This window comes from Callorhinus ursinus, unplaced genomic scaffold (assembly GCF_003265705.2).
Source record: "Callorhinus ursinus isolate GAN/ISIS: 27379988/994484 unplaced genomic scaffold, GSC_fseal_2.0 scaffold12, whole genome shotgun sequence".
NCBI lineage: Eukaryota > Metazoa > Chordata > Mammalia > Carnivora > Otariidae > Callorhinus > Callorhinus ursinus.
Window position 1 is genome coordinate 50,214,356 of NW_027397074.1, and position 12,646 is coordinate 50,227,001.

At 50.0% G+C, this 12,646-nt stretch overlaps 1 protein-coding gene across 3 annotated transcripts in view; it reads left to right on the forward strand.

Moving 5' to 3' along the window:
• Positions 1–3,670: 3,670 nt before the first annotated feature.
• The window catches only part of EEPD1 (endonuclease/exonuclease/phosphatase family domain containing 1), a 110,536-nt gene continuing 101,560 nt past the window's right edge, over positions 3,671–12,646 (forward strand). The window contains exons 1-2 of one of the 3 annotated variants that reach the window (XM_073899073.1): positions 3,671–4,111; positions 4,582–5,648. In XM_073899073.1, coding sequence (XP_073755174.1) covers positions 4,771–5,648 — 878 coding nt within the window. In that variant the 5' untranslated portion in view covers positions 3,671–4,111; positions 4,582–4,770. The remainder of the gene's footprint in view (positions 4,112–4,581; positions 5,649–12,646) is intronic. The other 2 variants (XM_073899075.1, XM_025873148.2) reach the window with 2 other exon arrangements.

Genomic DNA, 12,646 nt, shown 5'->3' on the forward strand with positions numbered 1-12,646 from the left:
CTACACTCAGTTATTTTTAATTTACAGCTGTACCCTCTTCCCCCTTCCTTTATTCTAACATGCTCTGCTCTTACTGATTTAATGTCTGTTCTACTGGCCTCTCAGCTCTGGGAATAGAGAAATCATGTGTTTTCCTCATCACCATATCTCCAGAGCCATGGATGTTGAAACTGAACATCGAAAACTTTCCCTCCTTCCCTTCCACCACCTCTCCCTTCCCCTGAATCACCTTTTACCTCTGAAACCTCCAACTAAGAAGCAGGACAGCGACCTCCATCACTCTGTCCCTCTGACCAAGGCCCCAGGTGAGATCTCTGTTGTAAGGACCAGTGGCCACAGGCTGTGGCGCTCAGCAGGAATGATGGGACCCTTGCCCTCTGCCAGACTCCTGTAACACAGATGTCAGCCAGGCCCTAGCTCCCTGTCCTTGGATGGTCACATGACACTGGCTCAAACTTCCATCCCCTGGGTAGCAGGGCCCCCAGCCAAGTCTCTAGTCTCAGTGGGGATTCAAAGGCAGACATGTCGCCAGGTCACTCTGGCTGGGATTTTGTTCCAGTGAATTCTGGATCTTTGTCTCATCTTGCATATTTCAGCTGCCCCCTTCTCACTATCCCATATCTACCAGAGAGGCTCAGCTCCCTTACCCGACTTCTCCTGAACAGCACTCATTCAAAGCCATTACCTTTCTTATTAAAGATGCAGGGTGGCAAGTGTGGGGGTTACATCAGAGCAGAGCACAGCAGGTAAAACGGACTGTCAGACATGACATTAGTCTTAAAGTCTCTGGTATTCCCCTCTCCTGGGGCCCCATCCCTAACTGGGCATGTTCACTGGTCTTCTCTTCTGTTCCCTCCAGACTCAACTTCTTCCTGGGTCCCTTTGCTCCCCTTCACCGCCCTCCCCCTCACCTTCCTCACACCTCATCTACTCCTCCTCCCAAAATAATCCTGCCTTCTTCCTTCTTCTCTTCCTCATCCTCCTCTACTTTCTTCTTTTTCTTCCTCTCCTAGTTCAAAGAGCAGTCCTTTTTATCTTTTGAAGGTTTTTTTTCAACTTTATTGAGGCATAATCGAAGAACACTAAACTGCACATATTTAAAGGGTTCAATTCTCTGTTTTGACATGGACACACTCCTGAAAACATGACCTCTTCAACAACATCTCCATCACGCCCCCCAGTTTCCTTATGCCCTTTTTCATCCACTCCTTCATCCATCACAACCCCAAGCAACTGCTGATTTGCTTTCTCTGCGTATAGATTAGCTTGCATTTTCTAGAGTTTTGTATAAATGGAATCAAGCAATATGTTCTCTCATTTTTTTGCCTGGCTTCTTTCGTTCAGTATGATGATTTCGAGATTCTTCAATAATGTGTGTATTAATAGTTTGTCCTTATTCCTGGGTAGTATTACATCATATGCATATACCACTACTAGTTTATCCATTCATCTACTGGTGGATTTGGGTTGTTTCTGGTTTTTGGCTTTAACAAAGCTCCTAGAACATTCATGTACAAGTCTCTGGGTTTCATGCTCTCATTTCTCTTTGGTAAATACCTAAGAGTGGAGTGGCTGGGTCATATGGTAGATGAGTGTTTAACTTTTTAGGAAATTGCCAGACTGATTTCCAAAGTGGTTATACTGTCTCACACTCTTACCATCAACGTATGAGTTTCAATTGCTCCATATTCTCATCAACATTTGGTATGGCCAGTCATTTTAAATTTAATCATGTTGTGGTTTCGTTTGTTTCAATGCACAGAGGTTTTGCTACCTCTTGGCTTCATTTCTACGAAGGGGGCACATATGTTTAGATGAACCAGATTAACATATGCTTAGATTAACCAGGTTATGCCTGCTGTGCCAGTGAAGTTAGTAGTGTCCCTTTTACCGTGTAAAGTGTCCTGTTTGTGTAATAAAATATGTGATTTCTCTACTTCTCTTCCAACTGGTCATGCCCCCAGGCTGTCTGTCCACAGCCACAAAAGCTCAACAAGGCATTCTGCTCAACAAAGACTTTCCTCCTCTCCCAGGGATTTTTGTGCTTTTCCTGAACATTTTTTTCTCATATGGCAACAGGATTACAGGAGGAAATGAGTGGCATGATGTAGTTTAGTACTGGAGTTGCAGAGTTGGGTGGTAAGTGAAGGGGATAGAAGGAGGGAGTCAGACCAGGTCCTGATGACATCATTTGAGCTGGATGCAGCCATGCTTGACATAAGCTCCATTCCTTAACTTTTGCACACAACAACACGGACCCCCCTCTTTTTTTGTTGTTGTTTTTTGTTTATGCTAGTGTAACTTGGATTTCTGTCACTTGCAATTAAGTCCTCACTAGTATGCACAGTAGGGGAATGTGCCTCAGAAAGGCAATAGCATTTTGCCAAGCTTTGGCTGCCTCTCATTTCACATCTGAAGTACTCTCTGCCTTCCCTAAGAGTTACTGTTTTTGCTGACCTAGCCCTGGGAATTTAAAGCAGGGGCATTGGTCACACTGGTTAGGGGATGAAACTTCAGAGGACACTAAATGCCCAGGGTCAAAGTATTCAAAACTATCACCACATGGTTTGTTCAATCGAATACTCTAGCTACATGTATCCGCTGTAATTCAGCAGGTTCTTTAATCTTTAACTAAATTGTCATTTAGTGGTATGATCCAAAAACTGTTTTGAATTTTGGTAAGCAATCTCCATTTCCAACTAGGATTTTCTCTCTCCTTAATGATTAGATTTAATACTTAGAGAAACATATCGCTATTTACTCAGAGCGCTATACGTTCAAACAAGCAACCCTATTAAGCGACGTCTTCGAACACATCTCTAAATAATCTGTGGTGCATGCCCTCTCCCAGCAGCACGGTGAGTTACGAACGTTGTTTGAGGACATTTCTCTGTGAGCAGTGCAAAGGTAATTCTCCAGTGGAAGAAAAGAGGAGGTGGAAAGTGGGGAGCAGAAGTTAAAAAGATCCAATTCAGCGCCACCCCCCCGCCCCCGGGAACGTTCTCAGCTTGGCTGCAGAACTGAGCGAGGCCCCTGACACGCAGGGTCTCCTTCCCCACAAGGAGTGCCCAGATCCTGCCCCAAGCCCCAAAGATGATGTAAACTCAGGCTGGTGGCCTGGTAGTGTTTGCGTCTTGGGCGCCCCTCTCGTCTTTGGAGCTCTTCTTGCCATGAAGCAGCTTGGCAGGTCTCGCCTCGGGCAAGACTAAACACCCTCCATCCCGCATATCCAGCCCGGGGTCTCTGGTAGCAACCTCCACTCAGGAGCTGCAGGACCGAGGGCAACCTCGGTGTGACCCGCCGCTGCTGCCTGAGCATCCGCCCCGCCCATTCAGTCCCTAAATCCCGCCTCCGCGTCCTCGGGGCCCCCTCCCTCCCGCCGTGGCCCCGCCCCTGCGCTCCCGCATTCCATCTCCACCCCCACGCGCTCTGTCCGCCCCCGCGCAGCAGGGCCCCGCCTCTCACACTCCCGGGCTCCGCACTCCACCCTCTCGCGTTCTGGCCCCGCCCCCGCACTCCAGGGCCCCGCCCCCGCACTCCAGGGCCCCGCCCCAGCGCTCTGGCGTTCCGCTCTCCCGGGCTCTGGTCTGGCGCTCAGGCCCCGCCCCCCACGTTCCCTCTGGAGTCCCGGGGGGGAGTTGCAGCGCGGGGGGAGGCGTGGCCGTGGTGCCGGCGGAGGCGCGGGCGGCGCGGCCAGGACTTTGGCTTTGACACGGACGGCGAGCTGGAGCTGTGGCTCTGGTGCTGGGCACCGACGCGGTCCTGGCGGATCCCGCGTCCGAGCCGGGCGCAGGACTTTTCGCCTAGATCAACGCAACTGCGGCGACGCCGCAAGTCCTGGTGCAGCCTCAAGACTTGGTGCAGCCACGGCGGCCGGATTTCGCCGCCGCTGCCGCCTCCGCGCAGCCCTGCAGCTCTTGCCGGCTCCGGGAGAGCGACTCTGAGAGTTTCTCCCGCAGAAAGAGCCGGGACGCGCGGCCCGAGGCAGCCCAGCCACTGACCCACACACGCGCGGGCACCAGGATTGGAGGCAGGGGGCCCGCGCAGTCCTGGGTTGGGCTCAGACTTCCGAGCCGCAGGTGGAAGGACGCCCCGGGAGAGCAGCGGAGAGGTGGGGTGCGGGGACCCGCGGCGGGTCGGGTGGGGGTCGATAAAACCGCTTCTCGGTACCTGCACTAGTAAGGACGGGATTCCCAAGTTGCAGGTGGTGCTGAGTGTCAGGAGGAGGGGTGGGCGTGGGAGATGCTCTCTCTCTCTGCCCGGGCCTAGATGGGGGCGACCTAAGGGGGGATGGCCTTATGGCTGCGAGAGGTGAGAGAGGCAGGGACCAGAGATGTGGAGTGATGAGGATAGGTCTCTTTGCAAGAGAAGCAGCTCATAGCCTTTTTGGACCCCAATGTGACAAAAACCAGATCTCTCCAGAGGAAAATCCATATGGGCCAGCCTCGTGCGTGTTCAGGAGTTCACGGACAGCCATCAGCCTGGGACTCCTGGTTAAAACTCCTGCTCTAGTTAGGGAGTGCTAATGCAAACTGATTAACTGATTCAATCGATTTGTGTGTTTATTAATTTGTTTTCCAGGTGGCCAAGTGAAAGGTACTTTTGGACACCCTGGGCATGGAGATTTAGTGTTTGTGTTTGGTAACCGTTTCATTCCCTGCATCCTGAACCTTCCCTCCTTCTGTGCCAGTAAGGTTGTTGGGCTTCCTCCCTAGCCAGAGAGTTCTTCTGCGGGGGTGAGGCCTTCCCAGGCCACTGACCCTGGCCGGCATGGGGAGCACGCTGGGCTGCCATCGCTCCATACCGCGGGACCCCTCGGACCTGTCCCATAACCGCAAGTTCAGCGCCGCCTGCAACTTCAGCAACATCCTGGTCAATCAGGAGCGGCTCAACATCAACACGGCCACGGAGGAGGAGCTGATGACCCTGCCTGGCGTGACCCGTGCGGTGGCTCGCAGCATCGTGGAGTACCGCGAGTACATCGGTGGCTTCAAAAAGGTGGAGGACCTGGCGCTGGTCAGCGGCGTGGGTGCCACCAAACTGGAGCAGGTCAAGTTTGAGATCTGCGTGAGCAGCAAGGGCAGCTCTGCGCAGCACTCTCCCAGCTCCCTGCGGCGGGACCTGTTGGTGGAGCAGCAGCCTCACCACCTTGCCACGGCCGTGCCCCTAACCCCGCGTGTCAACATCAACACGGCCACCCCGGCTCAGCTGATGAGCATTCGCGGCCTCACGGAGAAGATGGCTGTCAGCATCGTGGACTACCGCCGCGAGCATGGGCCCTTCCGCAGCGTGGAGGACCTGGTGAGGATGGGCGGTATCAATGCTGCCTTCCTCGACAGGATCCGGCATCAGGTGTTTGCAGAGAGGTCCAGGCCCCCGTCTACCCACACCAATGGAGGCCTGACCTTCACCGCTAAGCCTCACCCCAGCCCTACCTCACTAAGTCTGCAGAGTGAGGACCTGGACCTGCCACCAGGGGGGCCCACCCAGATCATCTCCACCCGCCCTTCCGTGGAGGCCTTCGGAGGCACAAGGGATGGGCGGCCAGTGCTGAGGCTGGCCACCTGGAACCTGCAGGGCTGCTCAGTGGAGAAGGCCAACAACCCTGGGGTGCGAGAAGTGGTGTGCATGACACTCTTGGAAAACAGGTGAGGGCGGGAACCCCCGGGGGCCTGGGGTGTGAAGGCACTTCTCGCATGGCCTCATCTGTGCATGCAAATGAATGGACTTTTTTGGGGGGGTAGGGAGAGGGCAAGATTATCCAATCAGTGTTCTTGAGGCCCCAGCTGATACTGTCACCTGTGGCTGAGCTCTCCTGCTCTAGAATGTTCTGAATACAGCCATTTGGGCTTGTGGCCCATATCTTGAACGTGGTATATCTGAGGTCAGTTCATAATTTTGGGGTAAGTGGAGATTATGTTGGTGTTATTGCTTTGGAGAATGTTGTTTGACTCAGAAAACTTCGTGGGGTTTACACCAGATCAGGCGCTCAGAGGCCTGGGAACTACTGCACGGTTTTGCATATGAGAAAGAGCTAGTTGGATTTTTTTTTTTTTTAATGAGAGGGAAAGTGACATTTGTCTCACCAAATATGCCCATTTGTGTGCACAAAATCATCTGAAAGGCCAGGTATTTGCAAACACTATACGCTGTGTATATTCACCAAAATGCTGTGAATGAATCACTCCTCATTCTTTTTCCTTATTTAGCCTGAAGCTGGTGTTCAGACCCACAACGGCAGCCCCAAATGTATGTAACCTCTCTTGTCCCGTAGCCAGGAAAGGTCAGGCTGACATGTGGTGAATATTGGCCAGGTTTTCCCATTTGAACCCCACGGGAAGAGACTTGTAGGAAGGGCTCCTATCCCAGAGTGTTTACATTATTCACAACACTGCTCTCTGTAGGAACTTCCGTTAACTCCCCCCCCCCCATAAAACAAAACAATATGATTGTAGCAGTAACTCCTGCTGTTAGTAAAATAGTGTAGTGTATCATGTAATCAGCTTTGGGAAGGAAAGAAATATTTTTAGTGGTCTCCTCTCCGTCAGAAATCCTCTGATCCTGGTCTTGAGGGATTGTGCCCTGCCACTCGCCAGATGTGTAGTATGTTTGTGGCCACCAGCTACTCTTCCTTTGCACCAGCTTGTCAGTGAGCCTGGTGGGGTAACAGTTCAGTGACATGAAGTGAGTCCTCAGCGGGCAGTCGCAGTGCATTGTGGCAGAGCATCAGGATAAATGAGTGAGGAGGAAACCAGGTCACACCATTTCCCTGGCACTGTCCCCGTGGCACACTCTCATCCCAGGACCGAGGGATCGTGCAGCAGGGCAGAGAACTGGACCAGGAGAGCTCCTGAGCACTCCTCCTGCACAGCTGTGTCCTCCGTTTTGCACTGTAGCTCACTCCTTTTGCAAAATCACCTTGTACACAGGTGAGAACTAGACTCAGCGCTGGGTGGTATTTATCAGGAATGGCTTGGTAATTGTTCTCCTCATCCAGTAGCAGCATAGGTGTGTGTATGGGAAAGGCAGGGGGGTGGGAGAGGGAGGGATGGCTGTTTAATTCCTATCCTGAGTTTTCTTAAGGCTCCATTTGGGGGGTCAAGGGGGATGAATCAGGATCTGAAGTTGCCCCCAGGGAGAATGACAGACCAGGCAGCTCTTGCCCATTTACTGTGACAGTGGTTTTTCAAGTGTGGTGTCTGGACCAGCATCAGCATCAGCTACTGACTCAGAAACCCTGGGTTTCTGTGTTTTCACACACCCTCTGGGTGATTGCAATACACACTGAAGTTTGAGCCCCATTGTACTATCTGTTGGGCAATCAGCTGTCCCTGTGGTTTGCTCTGTAAGGAGGTCCTCCTGTACTGGCTTTTCCGACAAGGTCTGTGAATCCACGCAGATCTTCACAGGTACTATGTTTTCTTTGATTGTTCTGATCATCCCTCTAGTTGTTCAACTTCACGATGCTCTTTCTGGACAGAGTTTGAGGGACTTATTCCACTTCTAGAACAGACAAATGTGATGAGTAGGAAATGGGAGAGAGAGCAGGGGCCGGTTGGCCTCAGAGCGGGCTCTACTCTGCAGTGTAGACTTGGGTCAGCCAAGGGCACACTGAGGAGAGCACTAGCAACTCTCATCCAGCCTGGAGTTAGGATTTGTCCTGGTGTTTCTTCTTTGGATTTCCTGGAGGGATGGTGATTTGTTGAAGACATTTAACTGCTGTCCTCTGGAAAGGGTGCTAGAAGAACTTACCTGGACCTGGTAGGATGGGGAAGGAGACACCTGTAAGTAACCAGGAAGGTGACCTATATCCCCATCACATTTCTCACAGTTGGCCACCTATGTTGTCCTGTGGCTTAGTGGTTTCTTTTGCCTGTTCACAATGTGTTCAGAGTGTTCTGGGCACTCCTAGCATCTTATTAGTGTCCGGTCAACATACGGTAATAGGCTTAGGGCTTGATCCCCTGTAGAGCTAGAGTAGACCCATGTCTGTGTGACTGTCCCAGGACACCCAGACATGGCTGCCTGTTCCTGAGTGGGTCACATGTCCTCAGAACAGCAGTGCACATTCCCCAAGAGCTGTGTGTTCATCCTGATTCACAAAAATCTCTCATGTTGCAATTGATCCCTTTATTAGTAAGAGGAAATGCATGTAGTTTGAGCAAGAATGGATGCTGGTAATTTTCTAGGTGGTTCTTATTTTCCTACATATGTATACACAATACAGGTCTTCTTGGTATTTTCTGATAATTCCATATTCATTTGGTTTCCCCATTAACTCAGGAAGTAGGTAATGCTTGTTTTTTGTTAATGATTATCCATCTCTGGGAGAGGAGACTAAAACCAAAGAAGTGAAGTGACTTGCATCCCTCCCATAGCTCATTAGTGACTCAGCTGGGACGAGGACCCAGACTTTCTCACTTTAGTCCAGTGCTCTTTGCAGGCACGCTGTGTTTTGTAAGGACACTACCTTTACCCTACCTCTTGTTGAGGTATCCCACCCTCTGCCCAGTCAAGGGCACTTGCCAATTTGTGTGCTAGTAGAAATCCGTTATAAAGGCATTAAAAAAAAAAAAAAAAAAAAAACCTTGGCTCCACCTTTTCTGTATAAAATCGGTGAAATTCCTTAACCTTTCCAAGTCTCAGTTTTTCCATCTGTTAAATGTAACTAATGAAAGAAAAAAAAACCCTTGAAAAAACGAAAGAAAAGGGAAAAAGAGAAATAACTTCTTTTGTAAAGGGAATAGCTAGCTGGCTCTTCATTTACCTTTCTGTGGGTTTGCTTTAGTAGGTACATTTTCTTTGACTAAAGGGTGCTGGGGTGGGACCCTCAGGGTAGAGCCCTTTCTTGCCCTGAGAGGTTGCTGCTGGGTGGACGAGCATGTATGAGCTATGAGAAACCAAGTTTTGCATGAAGACTGAGGTAGGACAGCAGAAAATTAGCTAATCATACAATTACCAGGCGCCTTCAAGGACATCACCCTGTGGCAGAGCTGACAGTTTTCATTGGATTCCTTTGCCAAATCTCAATCTTAGGCCATGTTTCTCCTTGTTCAGTGTTTATGAGGCAAAACAGAAAGAGGAATGCTTCTGCTAAACATCCTTGCAAAATTTGGTAACAGCCCACATGTGGAATGAAGATTAATTTTTAATTTTTGCTTTTTGCTGAGTAGCTGTTCTATTTTGAAAAGTCCCTTTGGTTTATGGAGGCATAAGCCCTGGAGGAGCTGACTTTGACAATCTCCAAAAAAATAAAGAGGTTTAATATCCCACTTGCACATTTCCCCATGGCCTCTATCAGAAGGGAACCTGTCAAAGTCTTCCACCTTGTGATGCTCTAAATCTGTTTTCTTGCTACATGTCTGTCTGTGGTATCAAAGCACAAGGTGAATTAGTACTGATTGTGAGGAATGGAATTTTGGTTGATCAGACTTGATCAGTAGGATCCATGTGGACACAAGCCATCGTGTCATTTGATTCATTCATTGAAAACTATGTATGGAGTAGCTGCTGGGTACATGCATATGCTAAATGCAGGAGTCAGCTTGGCCTGTTATTTAACTTGAGTTAAGTAAATATGAATCAGCTTGGGTGGCTCAGTCTCAGAATAGTCTGAGAAACCCAGATTTTTTTTGGAGGGGGAGGGAAGTCACTGAGTGTGACTGATTTTGAGTTGCATTTTTTTCCCTTCCGAATAATGGGCTTATCCTGGGCGATTGAAAGGTGGGTAGATGTGGCCAGACATAACATCTGAGGCAGAATCGCCAGAATCTTCTTAAAGCAGAAATTCTGAAAACTGTTTTGACTGTGGAAACTTAGGCTCAGAGTGATGAAATAGCATCTGTGTGGCCTTCAGAAATATGGATTGGGGTCAGGATTTGAAGCCAGGCTTTGTCTGATTTTAGGGTGGGAAGTGGAAGTGTCTCTTCCCAAACACCGTATCTAGGTATTGACCCTTGGCCCACCTGCTGTTTCCTCCCTGTCTTGGGCCTTAGGGTGGACAGGCACCAGGGCTTCACCTAGACTCCTAGGGCTCAGTCAGGCTCCCTTCCTGTTTTTGTTCCTCTGAAGGACAGGGCTGATGGCCAGAGGTGGAGCCATCCAGAGGGCGTCAGGGCCTCTCTACCCGACCCCTCAAATGTGAGTCTGTGACCTTGGCTCAACTTCAAGGTAGAGTTCCAGTTTTGTGAGCCAAGGAATTCTGGGTGGTTTCCAGAGGGAAAGGTGGTCAGTAATAAGACTGCTGTTGGTTAGTAAGAGGAGATAGTATGACTGAAGGGAAGTCCTGGTGTGTGCACGAGGCAGGCTTTATTTTACCACAGGGAGAGATGTTAGTTTGTCGTACAAGATGGGCCCATTTGGGGTCTGATTTGGGAGGTTTGATGGTATTGCTTCTCCCAGGGATATTCATTCCTCTATTACTTATTTCTTCAACAGATACTTTTTGAGCTCTCACTAGGTACCAGGTTCTGCGTCAGACTCCCAATAACAAGACAGTCTCTGCTCTCATGTTAGGTGGGGAGATGGGCAAATCAATACCTAGTAGATAATTACAGATAGTGGTGAATGCTGAGGAGGATGGAGGCTAGTTGAAGAGAAGCCTGCTGAGGTGGATGGGGGTCAAGGAAGGCCTCAGCTAAAGCTGATGGATGAGAAGGATCCAGGCATAGAAAAAGCTGGGGGAAAGAGTACTCACTAGAGGAACCAGCAAGTGCAAAGGCCCTGAGAGTGCTTGTTCTAGACAGAAAGCCAGAGTTCTGCGAGTGGTGGAGACAAGGGGAGGGGGAGGCAGGGCCAGATGGTTGGGGCCTCTAGGGCTCTTATTTTAGCAGGAGGAGGCCACAGAGGATTAGAAGCAAAGGTTGGTGACTTACCTGTTACCAGGCTGTTCTAGCTGCTGGAGTTGGGGGAGGCACATGGAGCAGGTCCTGGAAGTTGGGTAGAGGGTACAGTTTGAGAAAGTTGAGTCACAGAGTCAAGACTACAGAGGATAGTGATGGTGAGAAGGGGGAGTGGGTGGTGATGAGAACATCCTTTAGCTGCAAAGACTGCAAAGCCATGCCTGTGTTCTGGATGTTGGGGGGACTAACCATGTGGATTCCTAGAAGGCAGGCTCAGAGGTGGTTAAGGAACACTGGGCTCGCCCGCATGCCTCTGCATTGTGTTGACATGATGCAACTTGCCCGCCTCACCCCCCCCCCTCTATTCTTGCCTTTTCTTGTGGACAGGTCCACAGTGCTCCTTCTGGGCAGGGAGGGTCTCTGTCCGTAGTGGATGGAGGAAGAGGCCTTGTGGTCTGTCCTCTGTGCAAACCAGGTGTCTGATGGGGCCACTTTCTTTTTAGTTTCAATTATGTATGTAACAAGGGTATATTTGGGGGGTTTGGGGTATGTATTTCTATTAAAAGATATTTAAGTGAATTTAATTCAACTTTGATTGAGCACCCCCTCCTTGCCCCCCCCCCCCCCCCCCCCCAGTGAAGGGACACAGGGAGAGCCCACCCTGTGGTCAAGGAGCTCACAGTCTGACAAGGGGACACATCCACTGGTACTTACCAGCATGCCACAGGCTCTGAGGGAGGAGGTGAAGCTTAAGCACAGGGATCTGGTACCTGTGTGCTGGGCTCCGGAGGTGTATGAAGTCCTCATATGGGGGAAGGATGTGGGGCTAGGACCAAGTCAGGTGGTTGGGAGGGAGCTAATGTGGAGAGGAGGGTGGGGTCTGAGCGGTAAGCTCATGGTGGCCATCAGGGTGAAAGTCAGCAGCCCCCCTGCAGTTCCTGACACTCAGGGGTCCAGGCTGGCTTGCCACTCAGGCTTATAATCTGAAATATTCAGGCACAGCAGGTTGCCACAAACAGAGCCTCACAGTAGGGAATCATATTGAGGTAGATGGTATTTGCAGTGTGTTATTTTTATCTCAAAATTATCCTACTTTACACAAGATTTTATCTCAGAATTCCTTAATAACGATTTCTGCCAATAACAAAATGATGCATTTCGCTAGAATTTGATGTGCTCGTCGTAGACACCCTGGTCTGGGTGTAGTGATGTGCAGTTGAATGAAAACTGCACACCAGTGATGGCTGGCATCGAAACATCCAGCAGATGCCACAGAAAGGGCCCGCCCCACCTCCAGATGTGTGGTCCTCAACAAATATTTAGGGACCCGGAAGCTTCCTGACCCAGCGGCTTGTGCCTGTATGCAGGCATGGTCTGGACCACAGCTCTTACTGCAGTATTTCGATCGACAGCTGCCAGACAGCTGGAGAGGAACCCTGGGGAGCTGTGCTCGGAGTAGATGTTTCATTGTAAAGAAAGGTCTTGAATTCTCCTACCAAACTGCTGGGTAAAGAAACCCTGGGTTTTCTTCCCCGAGCACAGCGCCCTACCTCTGTTGGTTTAACATTTGTTTCCAACAGTCCTGTTTCCTGTGAATTCTGTTTTGGCTCAGCCATTACCTGATTAAGCTGTTGCTCTGGGCCTTCAGTTGTTTTATCTAGAGGCCACCGTAAGCTCCTGAAATGCAGTGCCACGGCCAAGAGAACATTGTTCATGTTGCCGCGTTTAAGGCTGCGTGCACCTGGAGTGTTTTTTTTTTTTAAATTTTATTTTATTTTTTAAATTAAATTAAATTTTATTTTATT